At 29.9% G+C, this 17,517-nt stretch overlaps 1 protein-coding gene across 4 annotated transcripts; it reads right to left on the bottom strand.

The window, feature by feature from the left end:
• Positions 1 to 130: 130 nt before the first annotated feature.
• Positions 131 to 17,337, bottom strand: larp (La related protein). Of its 4 annotated transcripts, none has more exons than XM_035096427.1 (18): positions 17,059 to 17,337; positions 16,611 to 16,682; positions 15,318 to 16,564; positions 10,535 to 10,608; positions 9,923 to 9,976; positions 9,390 to 9,558; positions 9,182 to 9,286; positions 8,139 to 8,314; positions 7,812 to 7,936; positions 7,538 to 7,727; positions 6,607 to 7,268; positions 6,295 to 6,517; positions 6,060 to 6,224; positions 5,734 to 5,975; positions 5,372 to 5,529; positions 4,929 to 5,183; positions 4,711 to 4,844; positions 131 to 4,591 (listed from the first exon to the last, which is right to left on the bottom strand). In XM_035096427.1, exons 3-18 carry the CDS (start codon positions 16,231 to 16,233, stop codon positions 4,196 to 4,198), a joined length of 4,044 nt encoding a protein of 1,347 aa, XP_034952318.1. In that variant the 5' UTR covers positions 16,234 to 16,564; positions 16,611 to 16,682; positions 17,059 to 17,337; the 3' UTR covers positions 131 to 4,195. The 4 variants fall into 4 exon arrangements, with proteins under 4 accessions (XP_034952318.1, XP_034952319.1, XP_034952320.1 ...); XM_035096428.1 differs by having other exon boundaries at positions 15,318 to 16,548; XM_035096429.1 differs by having other exon boundaries at positions 9,390 to 9,555; positions 15,318 to 16,682.
• Positions 17,338 to 17,517: the final 180 nt, after the last annotated feature.

The following is a 17,517-nucleotide window of genomic DNA, read 5'->3' as shown; positions in this document are numbered from 1 at the left end:
ACGACTTAACTCGGTTACAGCAAAATTTATTGGTACTGCGAAAAGCTGCAACTTTGAGAAATAGTCAATAAAGGGATTTGTTGGTCTGAAGGATATATCTAAGAAAAATAAATCTTTCTCCAAAGTTTACTGGTTTTTTTGGTTTTTTTATTTTATATATTCACAAACATTACAATACTCCAAAGTATGCATACACGACTCAAAAATCAGACACACGTGCGATACATTTTCACTTTTTAATGTCTATACAATATCTACGTTGTCCGCAATCACTGTAATTATGCCAATTTTTTTTTTTAAATCCATTTTTAACTTAATAGTCTACTTTAAAGATATATCTGATTATATATAGTATTTTTTTTCTTTAATATTTACATGGCAGACATGAGAGTCTTTAGTTATTAACGCACTGTAACAATAATTATATAATGCGATTATGCTAGTACTTTTTTTTCTATTTGTCAGTTTTATTATTTTTAATTGTTTTTTTTTATTGAAAAAGCTATTGTTAGGAAGAATTAAAGACATGTGGATTATGAATGATTATACAATTAATATGAAGGGAATTTAATAAAATATATTCCATAAGAAAGACAAATCGAGTCGTATAAAATAGGCTAAATGTATTTTTATCAAAGGCACTGTAATATTTAGTACGAACAATAAAATTAGTTACTCACATTCATTTCAAGACGGAAATACAATTTTATATAAATGAAGAATAATTTCGTTGAATAAATCTTTCATTGTAGACTTACAGTTGACTCGATTTTGTCTTCTAAATTACTTTGTAATTGATTCGATTTGTTTTTTTAAATCGTTACGACTTTTCATTCATTTTTTAATTTAAACCAACTCATCGATATTATCGGAAGTCAGTTCGAAGAGTTCATTATTGGATTGTAAATAAAAAAACTCATATATGCACTAGATTAGTCTTTCAACATAAAAGAAATAAAGAAAACAATTTTTTATACATAAAACAAAAAAAGTTTGTCGAAAATTAAATAATTGTACATTTCTACAGGTTGTGCGAAATTAAATTCTCAAATTTGAGATAACTTTTCTTCCCCTCAATAATTCGTGCGTATTATTACATTTATTATGAGTATATATATGTATATGTAATTCTCATTTTTTTTTTTTTTTACACATATTTGTCGTTGTCATCGACACTTAACCCCACCCATTATATCTATAGTAAGCCTTACAATTAAATAATTATAAATGTATAAAGTATAAGTAACAATAGTAAGTATACGCATAATCTATTATTTATATTTTTACAAGGTCAGAATTTTTGCCGTAAGGCATATTATTATTATTATTATTTTTTTTTGTTTTTTGGAGATCGTTTCCAATCACTTTCACAAATTCTTCAATCGATATGGAAATTTTTTTTTTTTTTTCAATTATTAAAATTACTTGGTTATTAATTGTTAACGATACGAGGCATATTTATGTCAGTTATATAGACATACTTCATCACAATAGACGTAAACCATAATAAAACGAACTCCTTAAAAATTTAATAAACTACCCTTTAAGATTTATCGAACTTAAAAAATATTTATATTGTATTTTTTTCACATTTTTCAGAATAATATTCGTGCTTATTTCATCGTTATGATTATTATCGAAATATTTTAAAAACGATAAATGTAGTATAAAGTATTGAAGAAAAATGACACACAGCCAGTGATGGTTGAGGAGCGATTGTTTCCATTATTTTTTTTTTCGTTTCTAATAAGTTTTTTTTTCCGAATATTGTTTTCACCACTTCAAGTTTTGTTTTTTTTTTTTTTTCTACAATATGAACACAAAATTAGTTAAGAATTTAACCGATAATAATCGCTACTATATTGAATTTAAAATTCGAAAAAATAATACAAATATTGAAAAAAATCACTGCTTTCAAAAATTTGATTGTATATTTTGAGCTGACATGAATGTATAATTAAAAATTTTATCTTTTTAATTAGAACGAATAAACGTGAATATTACTGTTATTTTCAATAGGTAAACAGAATTGCAGTCTGAGTCAATGGACACGCAGTGATTGAGCTATCTATAATTGCATATATTTATTTAATTTAAAAAGCCAACAAATTATTATTCGATAGTACTATTTTGTTTAGCATTCGCATTTATAATACGCATTTTGTAATGTACAAAATCAATGATGTATGGTAAATATTATTATCGATATTAATATCGTTATTATTTTCATTCTTATTATCATATTATTATTTTTTTAAGATTCTTAATACCTATATTCAATCATGATTATTACTTATTAATTATAACTACTATCATTATCAACTATTAATATTGTTTCTAACTCATTTACTTATCATCATAATATATATGTCGTTTTTATATTCACGAGAACTCGCTTGGGAGGTGACAAAAGCAAATACTCATTTAGCTCCAAATTGATATCCTAAATATATATTTACTTTTTACTCAGTTATGGAATATCCTCAAATTTAGAATAATAATAATAATCGAGGAAGAGAATAATGAGCTCTCATTTTTTAAATTCCGTGGGAGACGATTAAAAAACTGTTAGTCACAAATAGTTACCAATTATCTTATGACCAATGTAGGCATTTTTACGATATCGAATATATATTTGCTAAAAGAATAAGCAGAAACCGCAGGTGGCCCAGTGCATGACTAGTCTGTCAATAAAAAAACAATTCAATGGATGAGTGACAAAAATTAAATCGAATTTTATCATCAATGATACACTTACTTGACGTATTCAATGTTACTATTACTATCATTATTAATATTATAATATTTTTGTTATAAATATTATTATCATCGTCAACGTCATCACTCTCATCATTATTAAGCTTATTATGGTTATTTATCGTTATTCAACATTTTTATTGTTATTACTACCGTCTTCTTCGTCTCCCATTTTATTTTTCGTGATGTTATTTTTGCTTAAAAAATATACTACAGCCATAAGGCGATTTGTATTTATTGCTTATCACTTTTATACCATTGAGTTTAGATTAAGTGCTCTATGTATATTTATTATAAAAGCTAAAATATTTTTTTTTTAATATTAGCAGTTTATAATAATTCAGCATTATTCCTTAATTTTTAATTAATAAAATTTAATCATTATTCCGTGTATTTAGTTCTTATATAAATGGTAGTGATGATAATATTCTTTTAATATTTTGTATTTTTTTTCTTTTTCATTTTATCAATCTAATTCTACTCTTCATAGGAAGTAATTAGATTATAAACTACTGCGTAATAGTAAATATAATATAATTAGAAATAATAATTATTGTGCACCGGGCAATGACAGTTGCGCTACTTTTCCATCAAGCGATTATAATTCATTGATAATCGTATTATCGGACAATGTGTATAGAGGTTTCACATTAATTTTGATATTACTACTCATTTCTCTTACCTCTGATCATTTCATTTTGTTGAAAATTATTTTTAAATATGCAATAAAATAATTATATAATCAAATTTCTTTTTGTTTTTCTTTACGAAATTTCACTGGATAAATAGATTAAAATGAAAACATTTATGACACCGTAGAAATTGTTAAAGATGGAAGACTTGGAAATAATGAAAATTTAACCAGTAAAACTCCCCATAGACCTGCTAGAAATTGATTTGGTATTTTTTTCTTTTAAATTTTCATTAAAAATAATGTATTGTCTTAATGCACAATTGAATAAACAAAATTTACAATTGAAATGATTCAATTTATAACACCTGTTTCTGTACCACCTCTTTTATGCAAAATAATTGTTAAAATTCTAAAAATTTCCCTCATTTCCTATCTTTTTCTTCGAGTACGTCTGTTAACATTACGAATAAAAAAATTTACTGTCGCACTTTCAAAAATCATTTTACTTTATATGATTTTTGAATCCTAAAACAACCTATTCAAAGCTATGTTTAGTATATAAACGCAATAAATTCATTGTAAGCGACAGCTAGGCACACTCTTAAGATTTTATCTTTCTTCTTCCTATTTATTTGTGCCATAAATAGTCCTCAAGTTATAATAAAAATATAAATATATCTTGACTTGAGGAAGCTGCGACAAAATTTCCGATATTATTGTTATGAAAACTACTGTATATGATCAGAATCTTATTATCTTTTATAACAATTTTACAGAACACATACTCACTCAGTCGCCTCATTATCACTTCTGGGGAGGAATCTTTTTTGAAAAACCGATAAAATTATTTCTTATTTCTGACTGTTGCTTGTTGAGATTTGGCTGACTACTAGATGATGAATCATTTCGACGTTTGGAGTTGTAATGTCCCAATCTGCCAGACCCAAAAGAACCAGAACGATTACTATATTGACTTAAATTAACAGAACCCGACATCTTTTTTTGCAATGGAGCTGTCTTTCCGGCATTAGAAGATGGCAGTGTAACTGTGCTGGAACCTCCTGACAATCTTCTAACTCGACTTCTAGGTGATGCGTTAGCATCTCTGCCACTTTCAGATACACTCCGATTACGATGATTGTTATGTTTCGTTGCTGTACGGAAATTACCACCACCCTGGGACGTCTCATTTATCTGGGGCTGTTTAAGCGCAGAAAAAAAAAAAAACCGTTGCATGATGAATATTAAAAAATTATGACGAGAAGATGCTTTCTCGACGCTTCATCCAGAAGATTTTTTTAAGGTCCATCCATGCCTACCTCGACGACTCGAAAGTCTTCGATGCTCTTAAAATTCGACAGATACTCCTGCAGCTTTGGATCAACACACAATTTGTCCGAATGTTCGTAATACTTTAAGAAGGCCCAGAACTTTTCCAGTCCATATAATTGACCTGTAAATAAAAATTAAAATAAGTTATTAGTATTTAGTAAAAGTATTATTAAAGTTTTTTTTTTTTTTAAAAATAAGAAATTACCACTCTCATAATCGGTAATTGTTTCCATTTGAAAGTCTTTATAGAGACTTGGCCTGAATTTCTTTTCCAGACCATAACTATAGTATCGGAATAAACACTCAAGTCCATAACGATATCCTTCCGCAGCATCTTCCTTCGCAATAGTTTTGAACTCCTCATACATTTTACGATTAAAGTTTTCACGTAAGAAAAATGACCAAAAACGGAAGAGTGTATTCATTTCTTGAGATTGTCCAATTCCTAATCTTGCTCGTTCTGAAAAAAGAAGAAGTTCATTTTAAAAAGACTATTCTTAAAAACTTTAAAAATAAAAATTATTTTTAGAAAAACTTCAGATCTTATTTTCTCAGCATTAGCTTCAGTCGGGAAAAGAAGACAAAAAAAATAGATTCATCATATTAAAATTATATTTTAGTATTGAAGTAAATTTTAACCAATTTTACCTTTCAAGCATCTTGAATGGTATTTATGATAGACTTGTTGTGTAAAGCCATTCTCTTTAAGCATTGCATGACTGGGATGTTGGAAGGTTGGCAGTGACTGGGGCTGACTTCCATAACTTGCAGGTAATCCTTCATTAGGGCTTGTGCCTGTACTACTTCTGTAAAGTTACAAAAATTTTTAAAACATTGATTTCATTATCAAATTTAATATAAATAGATCTCAGAAAAGTTTTCTTCAAAAACGTTAAGTCTCTTTTAAGTTTTTTTCAAATTTAAAAAGAAAAATATTAATGTTTGAATAAATTATCAAGTTTTATAAACTTGTTTAATAATAATAATAATTTACTTAAGTTACTTCTTACCCTGTGGAATATGTTCGAGGTCTATGTTCTCTGACATCCATTATCCAACCAACATGGTGTTCAACTGGTGGATTATTACTGTGACGAGTCTTGCGTTTACGTGGTGTCTTAGGATCCACAGAAGGTTTGTCTTTAACAACTGCGAAAAATCGTGGCACTGCACCTCTTCGACGTCCAGTACGAGATCTCTCATGAGATCGTTTATCATTCCTACGACTTTTTCTGTCATCAGCATTAGAAATCTACATGTCACAAAAATATCATTTATTGAAAAAAATTCTCGTTGATTAAAAAAGATACTAAATAATTTAATTTACTATATTGACCTGCGTTGGCAACGAATGTGAAATTTCCAACTCTTCTGTGGCAGGTGGTGGAGGCGGAACCTCAGGATTTGCTTTTCGAGGAGCTTTAGGAGCCATTTTTTCGAAGGCTGCTTGACTTATCACATTTACGGTTTTATAACTCCCGATAGATGATGAAGATCCATACTAAATAGAAAATTTACTTTAGTTAAGTACAGAATATGATGTAAAAGAAATTTTTAAAATATTATCTTACTCTTTGGCCGTCTTCAGTCCATAAATCTTCTTCATAATAATACAACCCATCATTGATAGCTTGTTCTAATGCTTGAGTCATTTTAACTCTTGTCGTCCATTCACCAGTGCGATCGTGACCTTCATGTTTTGGAATTCTGGACGGAATATTGGCACTTTGTGTCACAATGAGCAATTTATTAATATCTCGATCAGAAAGCTCATAATCATCATCATCTTCAGACCTTCAAAAACATTTGATAATTTTAATCAATTATGTTTATATTCACTGTAACGTTTTCTAAAAAAAATAAAATTAATCATAATCACTTACAGTTCAGAAAATGCATTATGACGACCTGTCGGCGGCGGAGTGTCTAATTCCTCATCAAACTGAAAATCCAACTCCTCTCGTTCTTCTTTCTTGTGATGATCACTTTTCATTTTATCTTCAGCTTTGTCTCTTAGTGGTTGTTTTACTCTTCGTTTAACTTCTTTCCAGACGTCATTATCTGACGAATCAACTGTCCCATTCACTTGTACTGTAGGTGTATCAGACAAATTAGTGTCTGCACCAGTAGATAATGGAGCACTTTTATTTTCTGGTTCAGATTCAGTCTTCAATTCAGTAGTTACTACTTCATCTATACTACTTGAATTATGATTAACCAAAGTTCCATTGGTTCCAGCCATTACAACTGGAATAAACTCGGGTACGTCAGGATTCAAAGTCTCACCAACTGATAATGAGATACTTTCAGACTCACTGACTCTAGCTGGAGGATTTATAACAGATTGTATGACACGAGGAAGAGGAGGAGTTGGAATTGTAGCTAAAGGTCTTGCTGCTGGACAAAATTCTGTCGCAGCAATGACTGGAGTACACAATTCAAGTGGAGCTTGAATCATGTGTGGAGTTTCGGATGCATCGGAATACACAGGACTCACTGAATCGACTGGAATTGGCCATTTTAATGGATCATTTACAGTCCTTACCTAAAAGTAGATAATAAAAATAAATTCATAACCAAAACAATTTCGTATTTTTAATATAATGGAATATTTGTGTGACTTTTTAAAAGTTTTGTAGCGGAATCTACTTTCAAACTCCAATCCTCGAGCTTCTTTGAAACTCTATCGGCGTTAGCGAATTCCCGCAATGTTATAGCACATTTTTAATGTTCAATTGTATTAAACACAATAGAACTTCTTCAATGTAAGTAATGTGCAGATAATTAATCAATTCTCAACTATTAAAGGCTTACCTTAAACAAGTCAACCATTTCAAGCTTGTCTGATTCTATAATCGACTCAATCACCAGCGTAACGTCTGTCGTTAAAGCTTGAACTCGATGAAATGAAGCAATTAATGAAATAGGAAGGAAACCTTGCGCATCCATTTTACGTCGCATAAAAAAATCTCTTAAAAGATTTTCTTCACTGAAATAGTACTCACTAAAAAACAAACATAGAAAGTCTTCTATTAATATTTCTTTTCAATTTTATATTGTTTTATTATCTGACATAATTATAACTTACATTTGTTTCCTAATATATTCCTTGAGCGTAGTAGTATCTAAGTTAATATAACTTGCATTATTGAAGTAAAAAGTTCCCATATAAGGCATCATATATGAAGGATCAGCATGACCAAACTTATTCATCTGAAATAAAAATCAATATCCTTATGAAACTTTTGTGAAAGAAGGAAAGTTTCCAAATATAGATTATATTTTTTATTTCAGTTCTATTTTTGATTCTTCATGGGAAATTTTCAGAGAGATTCCTCATTAGTCATCATTTATATATGTATATATTTTCTCATGTTACTCTAAACACGTTAAGTTAATTAGAAACATAGAATACCTGTGTGTAATCCGCAGGGTATTCAGTGTATTCAACATCATGCCTATGTCGATAACCACCTCGCCCGGAATTACGCCCCCTGCCACCCCGACCTCTGTAATTTCTGGACCCACGGTTATTCCTGTAGCCATATCCAGACCTCTCATACTCTTTCTCCTTCCCAGTCTCCTCATGTGCTAATTAACAAGACATTGAAGTAGCATTAATTCAGACTGCTACTTGAACTCTAAATAAATTAGTTATTTAAATAATTTCAAGCAACTTGACTTTGAAACACAGTCAACTTCAAGTCTACTTTAAATATACGTAACATTATTTACTGACATTTACATGTCAAAATAAATCAATCATAAAAAAAGGGCTTGCCTTTCTATAACGTAATTTAAATGCTTTTCAACACTTTTATATACCATACATCCGGGATCAGCAAGAGATAAATCAACAATCAGATTTTTAATTCAAATATTTTTCCATTGTTTTAAACTTCATGATTAAATAATTATTTTAGTAAAAATAATAAATATATATTAACGAACCAATAGCTTAAGGTAGTTAAATGCCACCCAATAAAAGGTGTAGAAATTATTTTTGAACTTAGCTGAAATAATCGAAGCATATCAAACCATTTTATGAGCCTTAACTAATTAATCGAACAACAAATGGATTAATTTTTCAACACAATCACCGGACACAGTCTTTTACGATTAATCAAATAACATTTCAAAGGTTTCGTAATAAAATATATGCATTTTATATTTCGTTGCTGAAGATCACTGCGATAGGAATGCATACATTGAGCTAAATTAATTTAAATAAAGGTATTATAAAATAATAAATAAAAACAAGCACGCGGAACACAAGGCTTGACAAAAGATTATTTACTTTTTATCAAAAGTCAAATAATATGATTGAGTAGTTTCAAACAAATTAAAAAAAATTTAATTATTTTTTTTTTGCAAAAGGATACATATCTCCATTCAACAGTTATTTCTCAACGACCGTTTTTAATATGTAATCTTATTAACCAACGAAATGATTTTTACCTTCACCATTTCTCTCTCGATGATTATGATGCTTTGGTGAACGTTCACGTTTTCCTCTGCTTTTGGCAAGGTCGATTTCTAGTGGCACCCATTTTTGCTTATTTACTATTGAAGAAAAAAAAATCATGCGATGTCAAACTCATTGCCATAAATTTTTCACAAACACAAAATTAATAGGAATAATGTAATAAAATAATTGATAGTTTACCTTTCTTCTTTCGGTCACTGCCATCATTGTGTTCATCACTGTCTTCCTGACAATGATTCTGCTCCTTGTTTTCTTTTCCCTTGCTCTCGACACTGCTGGAACTGCCATCCTTTGAACTCGTCTGCTCCACCACGCCGTTTTGTTTTGCAGTTGGAACAGGTGTTTTCTTCTGAATCAAAAGACATCGGCATTACCGCAACCGCGGAAATTACACGCCACTGTAGAGGAATGCATATTATATGATAGATCATATTGTTCGAACGCACTTTTTAATCCAAGAACGATGCCAGATATTCGACTATCGTCCACAGATTGCTGCGCTTGCAATCTATGTCGCAAAAATTCTACACCTGCAGATTCATGTTGTTTGTTGCAAATATGCAGGCTCTAGGTTTTTGCATATATCAAAGAAGCAGTTAAAGTGCGATGAAATAGGATTTTTTCTTTTCTGTTATGTAGAGAGTGAGAGGAAGAACAAAAAGAGAAAGAAAAAAATGTGTGGCGGGAAAGGTGTAACAGCGAAAGGGACTCACCTCGCCTTGAGCTCCTAAAGACGGCCAGTCTCCAATATCCGTAAAGTCGCTCGCCTAAAAAAATAACCAGTTTATTTGAGTGATTCACATGATTACAAAAGTCAGAAGCATTAAATTAATTCAATATCTATCTTATCAACTGGTTTTTGATTACTTATTATAATATTTTATGGTAAAAAATAAATTTTAAATATATTTTTGAAATTATAATTTTTTTCTTTAAACAAATAAAACATTCTAAATACTTCACATATTATTTAAAGTATCTTACGACATCTTTAAAAGTTCAATTTTAAAATATTCCACTTCATTGACACTTTGAACATGTAAATCATTCTCAAGTTTCTCTCTATTTCTAATTATTCTCTTTCAATGACCTTAAAAACAAATAAATTATTTGTTATTTATGACAATCAAATATTTTTTTGACAGTGCTTTTAACTGTACATTTTGAAATATTTATAAATTTCTTCATCGATTACATAGTAATATATTAATGAAGACTATTAAAAATATGTTGCAAGTTATTTTTAAGAGAACTGATTGAACTTAAAAATTTTTTTACAAAGGTCATCTAGTAAAAGTGACATATTACAATGAAATAAAAAATACCTTTTGATTGAATTTTCTTCTATCTCGTGGTGCCTTTACAATAGTTGGCTGAACACCATTTGTCGGACCATTTTCTGAAATAATAAATCATTATCTATATCAGTTTATAATCAAAACCCTAAGACATAACAATCTATTAATATTCAACATGTGATCCATGTCCCAATATTCGAGGACGAAGGCCCTCCCGGAGACTCACCAACGTTGATTGAACAGTTGCCAAGCATTTCACTAACGAGCTAAACAATACTTTTGTTTATAACTAATTTTTCTCGAGCAAGCTGTTGACTCCAAGGCTTCATACAAATTAACATGAAAGTTGTTTAAATAAAAACAAATGCTTTCTTCAATAAATTTAATAGTTGTGGCACGAACTGTTACAAAGTACTGAACGTAACAATAAATAACGATGAACGATAAAAAAGTAAAAAAACTTTTTTTTTAATATTTTGAAACAGGAAAAAAAAAAATAGCTACTATTCTTATCGAGTAATTATTTTTTTAAACGTTCTTAAAATCTAAAACCGGTACTAATTATAAGAAAAATTATTTAATTGACGTAATTAAGTCAAAAACGTTGAAAATATTTCATTTTATTATTATTATAAATTATAGTTTCATGAACATTGATATCTTAACACATGGAAATTAAAGTTTATACATACTAAATAATATTCATGATAATAAAGCAAACAATACACCTGCTTTATCGTAGCATAAAATTTGAATAGATTAATCATTGATCAAACAAAGTATAATATGATACCAACAATTGATTTCCAAGTAAAACGAATATAGTTTTTGGATAAATATCATTGAAATACTCTAAAGATGATAACGAACTAAAATTAAAAAATTGTTATATAGTTAACTATCAATTAGAATAATTTAAACTATTATTATTTAGTCAAAAGTAATATTTTACATTATTATTATGTTGTCAACTAATTATTTGATTCAATTATATTAAATATAAAATAGATTATAAAACTTTTTTGGTTATTATTTAACTCTTGTTTTAAAATTAATTCTGACAATAAGCAAACATATGTGACTTAACAAACAAATCGAAAAATTCAATTTTCTCCGAAATTTGAGTATAAAATCCAGAAAAATTATGTATAAAGTAACTTTTCATTATTGTCAATTGATTTAAGTAAAAATAAAAATTTTTATTATTTATTGTTTTTCAAAAAATTAAAACATATGTGATAAAAATAAAAACATCAACAAATTCTTTTCTCAATTTAGATAACAATAGAAATTGATTATGTGAATAACAATAATTTATGATTAAATAGTGTCAATAAACGGACAGTAATTTATTTAACTTTCTTTTAATTAATTGAAATGAAATTTTAACCTTCTCTGTTTTTTTTTAAACGATTGAAACACGCGGCCTTGAACGCTTGAGTTTAATTCAATCGGCTTATCAATACAAGAATATTGTGCTGGAATTATGTCAATAAAATTTCCCATGAAATCAATCAATAAATAGTAGATTAAAAATCAAACTTTCCGTAGATTTATCTCCAATTTTACTCCATTTGTTTTAATGATAAATTGAAAATTTCGAAATTATCAAATACTTTTGGCAGGTAAATGAATTAAATGAGTAATGAAGACATTTCTTGTTATTTTTATAATAGAAAACAACCACGTTTCTCTTATTCGACGTAATAGTCGGATAATAGAGTGTGAACAACTGGGATTTATTTTAAACGTGCTCTATATTCATTGCCAAGATAGCAACAGTACGTCTGACTATTTACACTTGAATTGTATTTTTTTTTTCCAAATAATATTAAATATCGTAACTCACTCTCGTGCCCACTGGCTTCTTGTTCATTTAATTTCATCTTGAATACGAAGAGATTATTTATTTATTTTATTTAAAACATTTGTAATCTCCAATTATTCACCTGCACTTTTTATTAAAATGTCACTTGCTTCTAGCAATAAGCTAGAAACCTTTCAACTTCTATGACAACAATAATTAAATTGTCTTGACAGTTTAATTGACTTTTTTCACCCTGTAACAGAATGAATTGATGAAAAATAACAAAATAAATATTGTCTAAGAGATAGTCATAGAATGACGACGAAAGAAACTCCGAGGTAAACTGAATGTTCGAAAGTAGAAGGAGCGGTGAATTTAGAAGGCTGATTGTAAACGGAAAAGGGAGGTGGATGCAGTGGCAGTATATTGAAGCATACAACAGTTTAGCAGCATAGCAGCTGCCCTGATGACCTCGACACACGGAGAGCTTGAAAAGTCTAGAGTGAGATTGCGAGAAAGTGAGAGAAAAAAAAAAGAAAGAAAAGAGAATAAGGATGGATGTAGAGAGTCCCTTTTGCGAATCATAAGTATGTTTTAGTGATCAAGATTTAACGGAAGAAAACAGCTGCTCCGACCCTTCATCATCACGTTCTAGTATTTTCTCCAACACTTATATCATTAAAAAGACGTTGTATAAACCTTGTCACGTGCCAAAAGTCAAAAACAATAGTATCTTACTTAACAACTCATTAAATGCCAAAGATTTTTGAATATCTCAATTTTATGATTAAATTTGCTGATAAAAAATTGTTTTGTTCGTAGAAAAAAGATTACTATTTATTGATTTTTTTTCATCAGAAAGAATTACTATAGAAAATTGTATCATTAAGTACAGCAGGAGTTGAATTTAGAAAATGTAGAAAATTCATATCTTAAAAGAGATTGTAGTTATTGACTCGACATGATCAAGTTTCCAGTTTATATGACATACACGACATATTACGTAACTTCAATGAAGTGGGATCAGATGTAGACCGAAAATTGCACACCAGCAAAAACACCCTCACACGCAATGTGAGTTAGAGACGAGTAAATAGGAAGCTAACGAGTTAAGTAAACGTGAAGAACATGTGTCTTCATCTTTCTGGGATAGCTTAGAAACAGCTTAAATTTAGTAAAAAACTACCTCGATACTTTATTGTAAGTGTAGAGTTAAATATCATCTTATGTAAATATGTTGACTAAATAAATTTGGTTCAGATGTTTTAGACCGAATTCTTCAGAGGTAATTGACTCTATTATAAATAAATAATTTATTCCGAAAAGTCTCTTTACTTTTAAATAACTCATTTAAATTTAACTCGAAAATAAAAGTTTTTTTTCTTCCTCAATTAAAACTCAATTAAATTAAATACATTATAATTTAACAAAAAATATTTGTTTATTTATTTTTTTTATGAAAATCATTGTTGGTTAATTTTCTATTTTCTATATTTTCTTGAAACTTTTTTCATAGATAAATGAAATATCCCTTCATTCAAGAATTGAATTTCAGTTTAAAAATAATTTTTCTGTATTCAATTTTAGAAATAAAAATACTCAACTCTTGCTGCACGAAAAAATTTAAAGAATATATTGAAACACAATAGAATCATGTTCAATTCTTACTTGGCTTATCTTATCATTTTTTTTTTACCAATAATAATGTGATGACGTCGAACTTGACTAACAGTTCATGTTTATTATTGTTAAAATAGATGAAAATTCGTGTCTACCGCTACGATAAAATTCTAGTTGTTTTCAGTATACTTACTCATATCTAAAGGGTAAATATCTTTTATTAGAATAATGCATTAATTATTAATTCTTGACAGTTATATATTTGCTTAATGCAAAAAAAAAGAACAGTTACGAGAGTGTAAAACCAGTTTTAGGTACAAGATTGACCAGACACGTGAGCTTGGGCTTGGTAAAGGCCATCAGAAAAAATCTTTTTTTTTCTATTGCTAAATGACAACCAAGTGTCAGCTCGTTGATATTACATAAATTTTATCCAATGTCGTATAATTTCCAATTTTTTTAATTTTTTTATTCTTTACTAGGACATTTACAGACATAAATTTTAGTAACGCACGTGGCTGTTGGTTTTGTTTCCGGTCAAACCGGATCCTATTCATACTCAACGCCTCTATTATTTTTATAATCTCTCTGACATAAGTCTTGTAGGTAAGATAACAAAACCAACCAAAATGCTACTTGTTATCAGTTAAATGATAATTTAAAGAAAGGAGTAGAAAATAAGATCAAAGAAAAAAGAAATATCCACGTAGGTTTTGTACACGAGACGAATGAAAGCGGCGCCTTGGGTCGAATTGACGAACTAAAAATGCCACTCAGGCATTCACTATATAAATGACTGGAACCAACAGGAGCCCTTTGATCGAATAATTTCATCACCACAGTTGAGAGACAGTTGTATTTAAGTAGTAGAAAAAATCGTTTTATTTTGAACGACGAAATTACTCTGCTCAGCCAACTACATTTCCTTTTACAGCAAACATTATTCTCAATTTCAAATAATTGTTCTCATAATTATTATCCTAGACAAAATGATAATTGGCTTTATATAATTCTCATATCTACTTGTTTTTAAATCCAACAACGTTGATGAAATAAATGGCTGATAATAAAAAAAATGTAATCAAAAAATCATCATAACAGTATGAGCTTAAATTTAACTTTAACTATTAAATAAAGTTGAATGAAGCTGATAGAACTTAGCAATAAATTATTTTTCCCAATGGCAATCTTGTTATAAGTTTATAAGTCTTGAACTTTTAATTGATATCCATGAATTTCGTTATTCGTCAAAGATTATTTCTTATCAGTACTGATTATTGCAGCTAAACCAACTGATGAATTAAATTAACTCCAAAGTATTCAACTTTGCAGACAAATATTCAATAATTGTAAGTATCAATAATTAAATTAATAAAAACTTACCAATAATCTTTCCTTGTTGCTGTGGCTGTAAGACTCGTTTCTCTTTCTCAGTGTTTTGTGTCGCTGGAGCTGCTGGTGGTGGAGCAGGAACAGCAATAGGAACAGGAGCTGGAGCTGGAGTTGGAGCTGGAGCAGATACAGGTGGAGCTGGACTAGGCACAGGTGGTGCAGAAACTTTACTTTTGGTCCACGGATTAACTGCTGGTAATGGAGCTTCAACATATTTAACTGGCGGTGCTGGTTCTGAATCACCTTCCATAGTGATATCATCCTTTTCTTCTCTAACTTCTCTGCTTGGTGGATGCTCTCCAGAGTGTCTGTCAGGCCTATCTTTATGTGGTCTTTCTTTACTTCCGGCGCTTTGTCCTCGTGGATGATGATGATGATGTCTATCATGATGCTTGTGCCTTTCTCTGTGTAAATGATGATCTCTGTATTTTTCTTGAAGTTTTTCTTTTCTTCTAGCAGATTTCGGAGCAACTGTCTGGAATTCACCATCACTTCCAATATCTCCGTTATTCAATCTTTCTTCTTGATTTACTCGATTATCAACTGAATTTTTTTCCTGAGCAACTTCTAGACTAGCTTTAATATCTCGTTCTTGATGATTACTGGAATTAGCATGATAAGGTCGTCGTTCGGTTTTAGGCGGAGGAAAAGAGTTGAATCTTCTACCACTTTTCTGATAAGATTTACCACCCCTTGGCGGTGTATTTTGCTGATTTTGCGATGTTGATCTTTCTTTCATTGGTACTGGTGCTACTTGACCAATATTTTCCTTATTATTCTCTTTACTCGCAGCACGTTGAAGAGATTCGCCGGCACTCTTTGGGTTGAGCACGCTGGCGTAAGAAACTCCAGGGCTCTCGTGTGTTTCACTACTGCCCTGAGTACTGGTAGCCACCTTAGCAGCCATATTGGATCACTTGCCGAGACAAAAACACGAGGTATTCGAACTCGGATTTGTCGGCTTGTTTTTCTGTTAATCGAGGAATAAGGCCACGTTTGTTTCACGACCAAAGACGCCTGGCCTCCTCGAATTCACGATGTTGACCATCAATTCGGCGTCTTTATTTTACTTTTCCATCACTTCAAAATCCAGAATCCATGCTTTTACTGGCCGGACGCATGGTCACACTTGATAATTATTCTTTAACGAATATTCACTTTGTATAATTCGACGTATGATTATTCTTAGCTTATAATGTTCAGTAATTTTCACTCTTCACAACTGTAAAAAGTTTTGACTGTTTGTAGGTTTTTTTAACACGATTTTTCACAATAATTACTCACTTTACAGGCAAACGTGCAAAAGTCCCCGGTCGTGCGGTGCTTCAGTGCTGCTCCTTGCGGTGGCCAATTTAACTGTAATGAAAGAGTAATGGCTCTTTTCAGAATAGAAAGCATGCATTACACCGCTTGCGCGATGATTTGCCTTTTATAAATGATTTTCATTATTTAGCCAAATGATTTTTCAACATTTTATATGACAATAAATCCTTGAATTTTTTTTTCAACGACTTTTAACAATTAAAAATTAATTTATTTGATAAATAATTTAACAGAGTTAATTAGAAAAGTTGCAATATGATGAACACGAGGTTGGAATCTACAACGTGTATGCTGACTCGGCGTATTTTGATAAATTTTTCGTAAATTCACGATGACAAATGCTTAATAATTAATTTAATTAATATTTAATGACATTCTTAAGTTAATTAAATAATTTTGTAATACATACGTTCTAATAATTATCACAAAGTATGTGAAGAGACAGCAGATAGATAGTCTGAGTATCTTCAAGAAATTTTTCAAGTTGTTCAATAAAATTACAAACAGTACGTCAACTCAATTTATTAACCAAACTTTTCACTGGACACCTTTTACTATTATTCGATAGTTATCTCGTAGTCATGTATTACGTAAACATTGAGCATTTCCAAGGATTTTTTTAACAAAAAAGCACACTAAGAACGCATGTGGTCAACGCCAGGCTCTTCGCCTCTGCGTGAGCTGATTCGCTGAATTTCCGGTTTGCCGGATATTTTTCATCGCCATTTTGCCTAGATAGCGCTACTAATCTTCCCGATTATATAAAGCGCGAATTTTTTTTATTTTAAATTTATATGTACTATCAATGAAAATAGAATCATTTTTTATTTTTCATTTATTTAATTTAATTTATAATAAAAATTATCCC

Source organism: Chelonus insularis, unplaced genomic scaffold (genome assembly GCF_013357705.1).
Source record: "Chelonus insularis isolate UGA/USDA-ARS -01 unplaced genomic scaffold, ASM1335770v1 contig_139_pilon, whole genome shotgun sequence".
NCBI lineage: Eukaryota > Metazoa > Arthropoda > Insecta > Hymenoptera > Braconidae > Chelonus > Chelonus insularis.
This window is presented reverse-complemented; position numbering and strand designations above follow the sequence as displayed.

Coding starts and splice junctions, on each gene's coding strand:
- larp (XM_035096427.1), bottom strand. CDS start 16,233: ATGGCTGCTAAGGTGGCTACCAGTACTCAGGGCAGTAGTGAAACACAC. Junction 8,315..9,181: donor TCGAGAGAGAAATGGTGAAG/GTAAAAATCATT, acceptor CTTGTTAATTAG/CACATGAGGAGACTGGGAAG. Junction 5,976..6,059: donor CACATTCGTTGCCAACGCAG/GTCAATATAGTA, acceptor TGTGACATGTAG/ATTTCTAATGCTGATGACAG.